Source organism: Cynara cardunculus, unplaced genomic scaffold, assembly GCF_001531365.2.
Source record: "Cynara cardunculus var. scolymus isolate 2C unplaced genomic scaffold, CcrdV1 Un_Scaffold_1471, whole genome shotgun sequence".
Taxonomy (NCBI): domain Eukaryota; kingdom Viridiplantae; phylum Streptophyta; class Magnoliopsida; order Asterales; family Asteraceae; genus Cynara; species Cynara cardunculus.
The window spans coordinates 16,489-30,991 of NW_020200775.1; the positions used below are offsets into that span (position 1 = coordinate 16,489).

The 14,503-nt window shown below is 36.3% G+C and overlaps 1 protein-coding gene across 2 annotated transcripts in view; it reads left to right on the plus strand.

The window, feature by feature from the left end:
- Positions 1–223: 223 nt before the first annotated feature.
- The window catches only part of LOC112502465, a 61,723-nt gene continuing 47,443 nt past the window's right edge, over positions 224–14,503 (plus strand). For both annotated transcript variants that reach the window (XM_025106374.1, XM_025106375.1), the window contains exons 1-5: positions 224–525; positions 688–909; positions 2,951–3,130; positions 8,617–8,752; positions 11,070–11,404. In XM_025106374.1, coding sequence (XP_024962142.1) covers positions 254–525; positions 688–909; positions 2,951–3,130; positions 8,617–8,752; positions 11,070–11,404 — 1,145 coding nt within the window. In that variant the 5' untranslated portion in view covers positions 224–253. The remainder of the gene's footprint in view (positions 526–687; positions 910–2,950; positions 3,131–8,616; positions 8,753–11,069; positions 11,405–14,503) is intronic.

A 14,503-nucleotide genomic window follows, 5' to 3' on the forward strand; every position in this document is an offset into this window, starting at 1 on the left:
TCCAAGGGTTTAATCGTTCCAAACAGTAAAGTCCATTGGGTTTTTTTGAACTTTTCCCTAAAAAGAACTAATTTTCAAGAATGACTTTTTTTAGCGTGAAACTGGTCACTTCTGATATTAATGGACTAAGCATGTTATTTCTATAATAATTTAGGGACAATATTTATAATTAATCCAAAACCGAAAAACCTCCAGATTCTTCTTATCTCCTTCCAGTTCAACGGTTTTTCTTCCATTTCCGGTGCCCACGAGAATGCATCTCTCGTGGCAAATACCCACCGCCACCTTCCACCCTCTATCATCATCTACAAAATCCAGCAATTCGATTTGCTCCGTTTCTACCACTTTCTGTTGTCTTTCAAATAGAGGAGAAAAGGTTTATTCCACAAATAATAGGTATGGTGGAGGTGGGGTTCATGTGCCAAGACCTAAGTACATCGCGATCTCGAAATCAGAGCTCTTGGATGCCATTGTCTTGATGTTTGATTCAAGAAAAGAGAAAGATGATTTTCTTTTGATGTCATCGTAAGTTGATTCTGGATCCTTTTGGTTTAATCCTAGTTTTTGGTGCTGTGATCGCTATGATTGTCAATTCTTATACCTGTCGTTAAGTACAGGCGATATGAAATTAAAATATCAATTAAATTCTCCACCGGAGCATCAGTGACTGTTTATCTTCAATTTCAGGTGCCTGGACTCTATTTTACATGCCGAACATAAAAGCATTTTAGAGGAAATGCGTGCCGATTATGATCTTACTCATTCTGCTCGTCACAAGACTACAAGTCGCGATGATGGTAGTTCTGAAGGAAACTCAATGCCTGATGGGAAGGATTCAGTCATCGATTTCTCAGACCTTTTGGGATATTCAACAAAAAATACGAAGATAAATTCTGTAGAAATTTCCAGGTTCATTGTGTCTGTGAACAACTATACTGATTTGTTTAGTGTTGTTAAAGGACCATCACGTATGATATATATTATGCTATACTCTCTTCATATGAGGTAGGTATAGGGGACTGTAGCTAGTGTGGATGGATAGAAGGGAATCAGAGGCTTACGGTGGGGTAGGGGAGGATTAGGGAGCTAACTTATAGGTTTTCAAAGTTTCACGATAGTTGGATGGATCATGGATGTGTGTTTTTCATGCTTCATTGTGCCTTACATTCTTTATATTTCTTTGTGTGTCTATTTTTTGTTGCTTACCTTTAACTAGCTCTAGTTCTTATTTCCTTTTTGCTCACACTTTTGCACAAATTGAGGGTTTAATGGAAGCAATGGCTCTACAACTTGTCTTCTCTTTGGAGTAAGGGTCAGATCTGCGTACAAATCACCCTTCCCACCCTTCCCAGGTTCTCCTATGAGTAGGATATATTTGGTTTTGGTTACTCTTTTTGCTCCCATTTTGGAGAAGACTTCTGATGTATGTTGTCTAAGGAGGTCACTATGTGTGCTCTGGAGCATGCTTTTGAAGTGTGGATTTCATGATTGGCTTTGGGACTGGAGATATTTGTTTATGGTTCTTAAGACTATATCATTTCTTTCAACTTAAACATGCAAGGCAAACCATATTGGTATTGTGTGTTGATAATATTGGATTATAGGGGTTGAGTCGGAGGAGACTGCAGTTTTTCAATTATTCTTATTCATTCAGATGGAATCTCAGATCAAAGATTTTGAGTACTGGGTTCTTGTCTGTGGGGCCTTAGGTTTTCCCAAATCAAATATTTGTTTGATACTACCTTGTGATGCTAGAGTTGGGTTGCAGGTGATTTGGAATATGAACCTTTATCTAGATGATGATAAACTTCTTGATGATTCAATAAGATACATAAAGTTACTTTGGAAGTTACACATGAGATCTTGTTTCACATGAGAGCAGTAGATCTCTTCAGTCTTCATCCTCTGCAATGCTGTGTTACACACTTGAGATATTTGAAAGTGTCTCCAGCAAGTAGTCTTTTGTATACTGATTAGTGACAAGCTATCATTGGAGGATGCTTTGATCGTGCGCATTTCCATACAGTAGGTGATCTGTCTCGTGTCTTCTTTTGGGAAAGGTGGGGTGGATCTTGTGTTGTAGAAGAGTGAAGTAGGACGTTGTTCTTCTGTATGGTCTCGAATCCAAGTAAAACCCATATCGAACCTGGGGTTTTAATCTTGTTCAAGAGTTAGGAATAAGGAATTAGGTGATACTTTATAGCGGTGAAACAGCGGTGATATAGCAGTTTGCAGTCATCCGGAGAATAGCGGTGCAAAATAGCGGTTTTTTTGTGCTTGATTTTTTACTTTAGTTGGGCTATTTAGTATTCAGTTTGAATTGTGAACTCGTTTTTTGCCAAGTGTCGAGCTCTTTTAGGTTTAGGTTAAGATTTTTGAAGTTCAATACTTCTGAGTTCTGAAGTTGCTGAACAATGTTTTGAGATGATCTTAGTTTTGAAGTTGAAATTTAGTTTGTTTGACTTTACAAGTCATTTGAGACTAGTTATTTCGTTTTAATCGTTGGGAGCACGTACTTAGCTGCTGAAACATAAATATTAATATACATTTTCAATAACTCTACATGATCTTAGTTGTTTCTATTATATTCTATGATTCTGTCGATGGCTTTACCTTTTAGCCAACAAATTCTGCATAGTTAATGATCTATTTCTGTTAGATGTATTCAGTTGGTATAAGAAGGGACTCCAGCTTGAAATCTAGAAGAAAATCACAAACAATTCTTTTAGACATGATTGAACAGATATAAAAATGGCCGTTTATCTGATATTTATAGAAAGAAGGGTAATTAGGATCATCAGATCCATCATAACGTTAATACTGAAATATGACTCTTTCTTTGGGACAGAGAAACTGCAACTTCCTTTTTTGGATGGAGAATTGTCTAGTTTCGGTTAATGTTTGGATGATATCATTTAATTACCTTGACTGATTCCAAGTTTGCATGTAGAGTTCCAGTTGACACCCGTTTCCAGCATGCTTTTATGCAACTACTTTACAATGCTCAATTTGAAGAGCTGTCAGCTGCTGACTTGATGTTGACATCGGCATTGAATACTGATTATCTACTCACTCTCCCAGTTTATGTTGATTGGAAGAAAACATCAGAGTCGAAGGCTATAATTTTCAGGTGAATGTTCTGATTTTATTATGCATTTTGTTATCTTAATTTTCAGTCAATATAGTAGGGTTGCCTATATCTTGAGTAACAAATTAGATATATAGGTAAAAGGTGTGTTGGTGCCAAAGGAAACTAATGCTCAGATGTGGAAGTGTTTGATACGAAAAATCAACCTCTTAATCCAATCTATCAATGCAAACCGAATTCCTCCCTTTCTTTGTTAATCGACTCCAATTTGACCTAATCACTCTCGTCGCCTCGCCTCTGCTCTCGTCATCTTTGGCTCCGGTAAACCAAAAAACCCTCCTCGTCTCACCTCTTCATGAGATACAAAGGGTTGGAGGTGAAGGGAATTAGTTCTTCTTTTGTATTTTTCTATTATTAAAGAATAAAGTTATAATTAAAAAAATAAAGATAGAAAATCCCAATAGGATTTTTAATTTTTTGATTTAAGAATTTATATTCCAATTATGAAATGTTCAATTAAACAAGAAATAGCTATATTTTCTGTTACTCCACCCATTCCATAAAGGATTCGACCTGGTTTAACAACTACCCAATATTCGGGAGAGCCTTTACATGAACCCATATGTGTTTCTGTGGATCTTACTGTAACTGGTTTATCTGGAAACATATGGACCCATATTTTTCCACCACGACGTGCATTTCGTGTCATTGCTCGTCGACTTGCTTCTATTTGTCTAGATTAAACAAACTTATAAACCAAAACTAATTTATTAACGTATAAATAGGTATTTTAGTAGATTGTTTGTTGAAAGAGGAATGTGGTATTTTTGGTATATCGTACTGTCATTTTGGAAAATTATTAAGTGATCATATTACGTTTAGGCCATGTTTGGCAACCATAAGCTAAGCTTATTTTTTGAGATTATTCAAAAAGTCTTGTTTGGTTGGACATAAGCTAGTTTATTTAATTAGTATTTAGTAATTAATTGGTCTTATTAATTAGTATTTAATTATTAATTTGTTAATATTAGTATTAGATATTTAATTACTAATTACTATTACTCATCTTTTGATTATTATTAATGAATATTAATTATTACTTCTTTTGAATTATTATAAATTATTTTTATATTGTTATAGTTATTATCATAGCTAAAAATCATATACAACAATTCTAAGCATGTTTTTGCAAGTTGTATAAAGATTAAAATTATATTTCTTGTGTTTCGTAGACAATATAACTTCAATAAATGATTTAGTAAACTATTTATTATTTATTAAAAAAAAACTAAGGTTGACAAACTTTTCTCTTATTCATATCATGTGTAATGGTTATTCAAAATCATCATTTAATGAGACATTGTCTCAAATTCGTATTTGGTTACACTATTAATGATTTAGAAAGTGCATTACATGCCTAATATGTGAGGATCATGCCTTGAGATGGGTAAAATTTGTTATTGTGTTGCAAATTTGATATTGAACAAATCTATTTCTGTTACTACTTATTTTAATATGATGAAATAAGTTTGAATATGTCCTTTTTGTATTAATTATATTATATAATGCTAGAATTAAGTAATTTTCTAACGTTTCTTTTTTGGTCATTTTACATTTGTCAACTAGACAAGGACACTAAAACTATATCTAATGTGATGTCTGCCTTTCTGGCACTCCTGATGAAATCGGAGCATGCAAATGCCCAACTTGCCAAACAAAAAGGAAAGTATAGCATCAAAATGAAAAACTGTTCTTCAAAACTCCAACAAACTTATTCGTTTTTTTATTAAATCACTCTGGACTCTAGAACAACCAAAAAATCTTTGCATAACAGCTACCGATCTAGCAACATGGAAACATGATAAAAACGTGAAGAAAGATAGCAAAAATAAAACAAATGCTATTAAATTAAGTATCTAAGCAGAGACAACCAGAGAAGTCTCCATGCAAAAATCATGAGAAGTAAAACTAAACGAAACCAATGCACAGGCCAAACCTAGTGGCCAAGTAAATCTAGATGAACCACAAGCAGCAGAAGCAACCAAGCCTAAATTAAGATGTATACACAATGAACCAACAGAGCAACCAACTCATTGTTGATGGGGGGTTAGTCGGTGGAGTGCATATACAAATAGGGATGCAGGAGTTTTGTTAGAAACATCTAGATTTTTGTGTTTTATTGTGTAGGAGAGCTGTCAGCTTCTCGAATGATGAAGTATTGAAGTGTTGTAGTTTGAATCAGTTAATTGCAATCATTTTGTAAGTGTTATGGAATCAACAAGAAAAAGAAACAGAATCATTTACTCAGACCATGTATAAGTATATGTAAATTGAATCAAGTGAAATACAATTGATATTAATTTCATGGTATTAGAGCTTTTTAAAAGAAAAAAAACTGAAACTAGGGTTTTGAAATTTGGGCTGCCGTCTGATTATCGTTCGGCCACTACGGTCTCACAACCAACATTGGGAGTTTCAGACGAGGCTCGTCGGCGTACCTAGTGAGTTGTCTGACCAGCAAGTGATCCTCACACATCGTCAACAGCCACCGCCTTCCGACCATGGCAACGGCACGTAGAGCACTATTCCAGCGAGGTTTTTTCGCCGCCACTGTCGTCAGTCGAACCTCTATCTCTTGCCACCATTGGTTCTTCATTTCGGCAAGATTTGCAATTTGGTTTTGCGGTATCAGTAACATGTTTAGTTTCTCTAGTAATTTGATTTCATCCTTCTGTTTCGGTATCATCTCTACAAAGTTTGGCAGGTTCCATTGTTTTGCTTGGGATATTTGTATTTGATAGTAAGATAGTAGATGGAAATCGATTCGAGATGAAGCACCTTTCCGTCTTGTTAGATGAAATTGAGGATCGTGATTCTTTTTGCAATTTATAGGATTCGTTCAATGCGATTTATCTTCGTTCTAGTTTTGGAGAACAAAATAAGAGGTAAATAAGAAGTGGGTTTACCTCTGATTCTATCAGAGGAAGGTAAGTGATAAGAGGGTTTGAAAAAGGAGAAAAAACCTCTTACCGAATAATAATAGGCTATTCTATTTATAAAAACAAAGCCTTAGAGTTCTTACTAGTTTGGGCTGAATTTTGGTGTAACATAGTGTATCATTCAGCCACCAAGTGCACTTCCTTCGGGGCTTTTAAAGACTGTGAACTGCCCGCCTTTTCAACAAGGGGGTATTGGTGTACCGATCCTCGGGGATCAACTATTAGAATTGTGGGCTCACCAATTAAACGCTTAACAGAAGATGAAAGACATGGCAGACAAGTCTTGCAAGGCCTTCACTTTTGAAGTCGCGGACGAGGTATATCCAAATGTCAATCATATCGCCAGAAGCCTATTGCCCAACACCCATTTCAGAAATTAGTTGCCCGTTTCTACGGCCCGTTCCAGATTGTGCAACAGAGTCGTGCGGTTGCCTATAAACTACAACTTCCTATACCGCCTGGGTTCCATGTGTCGCAACTTGAGGAGAGGAAGGAGATTCCACGGATATTGGGGAGATGGTCCAAATCTAGCTCCTAAAACATAACCGAGAAGTACATCTTCATTGTTTAAACGAACCTGGAACATTCCAATTGGAAGTGATTGAATAATTAAACCTTCATGAGTCTGTTTTTGTTCTTTCCATCCACGTAAAATCTGCTTGAAGTATCAACTAGGTTATAGAATTATCTGAACAAGCAGAATCCAAATGCAAATTGCAGGATGCATTGACCAAAAAGAAATTGTGCGTGTTGAATGGATAGAGGGTAAGGTTCCACTACAAACCGTTTGAGCTAAAATTGATTATTGTTCCTATATAGACCGAGAACGATCTATGATCCAACAATATATATTTATATACACACACGTATATATGTACTAGTTGTGTACATGTGTGTTGCAGTAGGATGCAAAATTTTGTTGTAAACCAAGAATGGGAAATTAATGCAACTTCTCATAAAAAAAATAAAAATATGAAATTAACGTGTGAACGAACTGGAGTATTTAACAAATGCTTTATAATATAGTAAAGATATATATGTATACCACACACCCACACTTAATCCATTTCTATTCCTTTGATGCTATATCATCACCCCAATTGCTTTTGCATATATGTCCGTATTAATGCACATCATCTTAACTCATGAGGATATATATCATATCATTGTTATGACTTGATAGAACTAATAATTAGTAATATTCGTTTAGTGCGAACTTAGTTTTTTATTATTGTTAAAAACATATACCCCTAAATCGGGCCATTACAATTATGTAGCCTTTTTACAATTTCTATATGGGCCTTGTTGCGAGTATGAGGTGAGTTACTATCAAACAAGATGAACTTTAAGCAACCGGCAATAGGCAACTATATTTGTTGAAAGCGCCTGCTCTAAGACTCATAAGGCTCAAGGTCTTGGGATTTTTTAAAGTTGAGGCTAGTCATATTCACGAGGCTCACTAAGGCGTTGCTCCTCTGAGGTGCCTTGTGGGCCTAGGCACGCCTTATAAAGTGTTGCTAAATATCTAGTCAAACCCTAATATTAAATATGTTTTCTCATCTTTTCATCTCCTAGACTTTTAAAAAGAGTTATTAAGTAGATGATTAAAGTCCAACCCTAATATTATACACTCGGTCCTTAGAACTTCAAGCCTCCTCCTCTACAAATACCAAGACCTTAAAAAACTTTTCCACCTGGTTGTTGCGTTGGAGGCTTACTTGCTGCATATTTGAGTTGTAACTCTTTGTGTGTGTATATATATATATATATATATATTGATATGATGTGACTTGCATTCATGAGGCCAGCGCCTCATGCCTACTCCTCGCGCCTAGGCCTGGGGATCCTTTGCGTCTAAGTGCACCTTGAGCCTTTAACAACTTTGGGGACAACTGCTAGGCTATCTAACGTGAACCAATGGTTTAGATGCCTTCATAGACCTTCTACAAGAGCATTATCACACATATAGTTTTGTTTTTTTATATCTTTTACTTGATGATCACTTGAAACTTGCGAGAGTAGTCACCAAAGTAAACATATAACTACTTCTATATTGGTCATCAGAGGTTATTGAAGTATGTTCAAGTTCAAAAGACAAGTCCTGAAATTTTAAGAAACTTAAGGTAATATAAGATTCACATCATTTCTTTAGAGGTATAAGATTTATATGTATTTATATTTCTATTGTTCTTTCAATGTTATACATCTTTTATTCATTGGCCCATCTCCGGTAGATTGAATTCCAAAACTAATAGTCATGTCGATATCTGTCCATTAGTTCTAGCAAATTAAACTTTTGAATTCACGTTGGTATATTTACTTTTCATGTCATTTCTATCAAGTGTAAAGATTTATAGACAATTGTTTTGTATAAATTTTTATGTCTTGATGACTTTACCTTTTTTTACTTTCAATGTATTCATCATAAAAGTCCCTTGTCAGTACATCTAACTTGGTTTCAGGTTTATTCTTTGGAGAATATATTGCAGGTCTCTGTTCACCAATATATACTGACCTTTCATCTTACAGGAGGGGATATGCAACAGAGAGGCAGAAGGGTCTACTAATAGTTGAAAAACTAGATTACTTGCAGTCCAAACTTCTGCAAGCACTCTTCTTCAGTATCTCTAAACCATTAGGGAAAGTCGGGATGTGGTTTGCTGAGGTAATGGCTTATCGTTAAAATATTGGAAATTTTGGGCAATCTTCTTTTTGTGTTTTTATGTGTGTAGCGTTTCTGGGCGTAAAAAGAGACAAGTATAATGTGTCTAACAAATCTAATTGGGGTGCCATAAAGAGATATATTCACTTGCTATCAAGGGAAAAAGAAGTTGGCCTCCACTTTATTATTTACTTCAACATTCACATACGAGTCTATCTAGTTTGTGGAAACAATTAGGGTTTACCAATGATAAAGATGTATTATGTTAATACTCAAAATGATATGAATATACAATACATGATGGGCCCCATGAGGTGAGACGAGAATCCTAAAATAAGATGGAGGTAAACCTATAATTTTGTTGAACTTAATACATAATTTAACCCACCAATTCCTCCTTAAGTTTGATCATAGTTGGCAATCATTCCAAAGATAACAAAAAACCACAAAAACAAAAATCGGACACAACAACTTGAGTAAGCTCATTCCCTTTTAGATTCAAGTGAGAACTGGAGCGTGCAAGTCCCTTTGAACTAGAAGCAACCCAAGGAACAAACTATAGAGCATGACCAAGAGCAAGAAGGATGAACCTATGGGGCATTTGGTTCGCAAAATGTTTTTTTGAAGGAATGGAATCTGTTAAAAGAATTTAACTTTGAAGGAATTCGAATGCAATATGACCGCACGTTTGGTTGCAATGAATTGGAATGGAATCTGTTAAATGATTTAGAATATGCGCATTTGGTGTTTGGTGTTTGGTTGGTAGAATGTAGCTTTAGGATTGGAAGGACTAAAAAGTAGATGACCGAAATACCCCTTTTATAGCGGTGGTGGTCAGCTGTGGTTCAAAACGGTGGTAGTTGGCGGTGGTTCAGATAGGTGGTGGTCGGCGGTGGTTTAGATCGGTGGTAGTCAACGGTGGTTCATATGGAGGTCATATGGGTCTGGGTAATCAAGCAATGAAGATGGGGATAATTTTGTCTTTTTGAGAAAATGAGATGAAATGGAATTGAATTCCTTCTCAATTGTGATTGAATGACCAAATCCATGAATGGTGGAATATGTGGAACTCAATTATATTCCATAGGTAAACCAAACGCTTGAATGGAATTTGGACAAGGAATTGATCATTCCAATTCCTTCAGATTTCGTCAGAATCCTGCAAACAAACACATGAAATCATGTATCTAAGAGTTTTTAGGGCATCCAAATATCAAGCATATCTAGATGAATTAAAGCATGAAGGTCTGGCTCATTCCAAGTATTTCCCCATAGAAGAAAGGAATCAATGAACAACGATCAAAAAGTCTACCTAAAGAAACAAATGATCAACCAACTCACGGTTGACCAACGAGATGACAAGTTGCTCTAAAGTTATGAATCTATCATTAATCTAGCCGAGAACAATGCTGGTCCTGAGCCAATGGGAGATACCCGAAAGCAAACCTATCGACATAAGAGTTGTAACATGACATAAATAGCATTGTAATTCTAACTGTCTTTCTCACGTTGGAGCATGAATATCATATAAACTCAACTTTTCACACTTAGGGTTAATTTGACATCGTGATAAAAGTTTCGGGGTTGTTTACCAAAACATTTGAGTAAGTGCTGACCTGAGTAAGATGTCTGAATAAGATAAGAGGTTTGATTCAAGTAAGTGCTGATTGAAATTTTTTACTAAATGTTTTATATTAAGTGCTAGCCAAATGAAAATGACCATTATACACTCATGTTTTTAATTGATATTTTTTAATGTTCAATTAAATATTAAATAGTTCATTAACTCTTATCTTTTAGTATTTAATTAATTATTAATTAAATAATGAGAACCTAAAAGTACTAATGCAAAGAATCATCAACATTTATATTACATGCAATGTTGACTACTCTTGCAAAGAAGAACTTCATGTGCTGAGAAGTAACCTTTTTAAGCTGCACCAAAGGGGCTGATGGTCTGAAGATACCTATCCTTATTTTTCCGGCTTGTGACTTGGAATGATTGATTATATGAGATTAAGAAATAGTACTAAATGTGTAAAATCCTGATTATGAAAAATACTTGATCAACAAATCCTCTATGCTTAAGGCATTGATGTGCCCCTCACTCGGAATAAATTGATTCTTGTTTTTCCAGTGAAGTTGAAATGCTGTGAATGAAGAGTAGGTCAATTTAACAATCATGAGATTATTTGAGTTCCTAATTAAGAAGAGAGAACTTGATATTTTTCCTAGTAGACGAGGAGATTGATTACTTGATTAGCATGTATGATTTTCTTTCATGGCATTCTTTGGCATATAACATATTTTCTCGTCATAGGCATTAGAAAGCAGCATCCGTGGACAAGATGTGGAGGTTTGGTTGAAAAGGATCAAACATTGGTTCAAGGAGGCTCCTCTTTTCAATAAATCATTCATGCTTGATAAACCTTTGCCTGATGATATGTTAGGAGCTGATCAACTCTCAGATAAAGACCTTCCCATATGGCTTGCTGCACAGAGGGCAGTAGCTCGTTATGAAGGAATTTTGTCATCAGCTGGACCCCGTGGCAGGCTCTTGAGGAAATTGCTTACATGGACAGGACTTATACCCCCCGTCCCTGAACATATATTTAACCTGGACTCAGATATCACTGCATCAGAATCATATTTGAGGTTGGTTTTGCTTAAGCACACATCCAATTCATGCACTCTAAGATATTCTTTTGTATTATTCTCTTGCCATATGTTTGCATGAATGTTTTTGATACTATGGAATTCTTTTTTTATTTCACTTGTCTCAAAAGAGGGAGGTACAAAGGCTATATATACATAAAGAATATGAGAAGAAAAGGAAAAGATTCCTAAGATATTCACAATAGCTAATTGCAAGGAGATATTACCCATAATCTCCAATTCCTATTTTACAATGATATCAAGTATCTTTAAGGATATTGAGCATCTCTAAGGATATGAATATTTCTACACCCCCTCAAGCTGTGGAATATATGTTGATCATTCCCAGCTTGGAGCATAGATTTTCAAAAGCCGGTCTTTGGGAGCTTTAGTAAGGATATCTGCAATTCCTCAATTTTCTCGCTTATGAAATGTCGATCAATCTCAATGTGCTTTGTCCGATCATGGTGGACTGGATTCTTTGCAATTCTTATAGCTGCCTCGTCACATGAGAGTTTGATTGACTCTGAAGTTTCAACTTTGAGTTCATCAAGAAGTCTCTTAAGCTACATCCCTTCACATATTCTGTGTGCCATTGCTCTGTATTCGGCTTTTGCACTACTTCTTGCAACAACTGATTGCTTCTTAGTTCTCCATGTTACAAAGATTGCTCCATAAAAAAGTACAATAGCCTGAAGTAGACCTCTAATCAGTGAGAGACCCGCCCTTGTCTGCAATAGTGAATATCTTTATACCTCTTTTTGAACCTTTGATAAAAACAATTTTTTTTCCAAGTGTCCCTTTGAGATACCTCAGAATTCCATATGCCGCCTCCATGTGTTCATCTGTGGGATTATTCATAAACCGACTCACAACACGTACCGGAACCCTATATCAGGTCTTGTGTGTAAAGGTAAATTAGTTTTCCGACTAGCCTTTGGTGCCTTCCTTTGTCTACTGGAATGTTGTCTTGCTTGGATCCTACCTTGTTTTATGGATCCTACCTTGTTGTATGGATCCATTGGCTTGCCAGGTGGTTTACATCCAAGCATGTCTGTTTCTTTCAGGAGATCAAGGACATACTTCCTTTGAGAGAAAGATTCCTTTTCTTGATCTAACAACTTCCATTCCAAGGAAATACTTCAAATTTCCAAGATCTTTAATCTCAAATTTCTTTAATAGTAGGGTTTTGAGATGGCCAACTTCTATGTGATCGTTGTTGGTTAGGACTATATCATCAACATAGACAATAAGGCCAGTTACCTTCCAATCAGAGGTGTGCTTAATGAAGAGCGTGTGGTCCGCTTGGCATTCAGTGTATCTCATTCTTTTGAGAGCTTTAGAGAACCTATCGAACCAAGCCCGTGGGGACTGCTTTAGGCCATAGAGTGACTTTTTGAGTTTGCATGCCTTGCCTTGATTTTCCTGTGAGTTGAATTCGGGTGGAATGTCCATAAAACTTCTTCAAGATCGCCATTGAGGAAAGCGTTTTTTTACATCGAGTTGGTGCAATGGCCAATCTTGGTTTGCAGCGATAGATAGCAAGACTTTGAGCTTGGCAACTGGTGCAAATGTTTCTTGGTAGTCTATCCCATATGATTGGCTACCAATCATGCCTTGTATCTCCCAATTGTTCCGTCAAATTTGTAATTTACTGGGAAGATCTATTTGCAGCCTACCGTCCTCTTTCTTGATGGAAAGTATGTAATCTCCCATGTTTGGTTCTTCTCCAAGGCCTTGATTTCTTCAAATGTTGCCTCCTTCCATGCAGGGTTTTGTAAGGCTTCGTGAATAGTGGTGGAACCTGAGTTTCATCCAATCTTGACACAAAGGCACGATAACTGGGTGATAGTCCCTTGTAAGATTCAAATTTTTTTTATTGAATGTGAAGTACAAGTCCGAACTCCCTTTCTTATAGCAATAGGAAGATCTATATTATCAACATTAGTAGGCTCACTAGGGCGCATACCTTGAGATTCAGGAGTTGGAATCGGTTGAGACTTGTGGCACTGCTCAGATTGTAGGGCCTGTCCTTCCTTGTCCTACTTCCTTTTCCTGGTGTAGACTAGGGTTTTGTAATATTCTGGTTGTTATTTCAAGTTTATATATATATATATATGTACGGGTATGTATGTATGTATGTGTGTAATATATATATATAAGTGTTAATTTAAAATTTTTGTTTTAAATAAAAGGGGGGGAGGTCGGCTGGTTGAGCCGCCCACCACCTCTCCTTTTTATTAGGTATAAATAGAAATTTTGGGGAAGAAAAGAATACACACATACTATATTTAGAAGGTTTTTTCTCTGAAGAATCAGAAGGATTGCTAAAGAAGAGGAGTCAAAAGCTTTGATACTCGATTTCTAAAAGGTGAGTGTATTAGAGCTTTGAATATAAATTGTTTATATACAATTTAATAACATTTGGAACTGGTTATTATGAATTCTTTTTCATATTATGTGGGTTTTTGTTTAAACCGTTTAAGTGGTGTCCGGATTGATATCCGGGTAATAAACTGCTCATGTATTGACCGGATATCAATTAAACCGGCCAAGAGGTGACCGGATATCATTTAAACCGTTCAAAAGATTTAAGTGGTGTAGTGACCGGATTGTTTTAAACCGGTTAAAGRTTTAACCATGTATTGTCYGRTTTAATTTAAACCGGTTAACTTTGTAAGTGAAGTATCGTCCGGATTTGTAATCCGGACAAAGATGTTAACCCAATTTCAAGTGTTAAGGTTGACCGGACTTGTTATCCGGATAAAGAGATAGAAAGTTTTTGAAATGTTTTTGAGATGAAATGGCGGTGTAACCGCGAGAGATGAAATGGCGGTGTAACCGCGAGAGAAATGAAATGGCGGTGTAACCGCGAGAGAGAGATGAAATGGCGGCGTAACCGCGAGAGAGAGATGAAATGGCGGCGTAACCGCGAGAGAGAGATGAAATGGCGGCGTAACCGCGAGAGAGAGATGTAATGGCGGCGTAACCGTGAGAGAGATGAAATGGCGGCGTAACCGCGAGAGATGAAATGGCGGTGTAACCGCGAGAGAGATGTAATGGCGGTGTAACCGCGAGAGAGATGTAATGGCGGTGTAA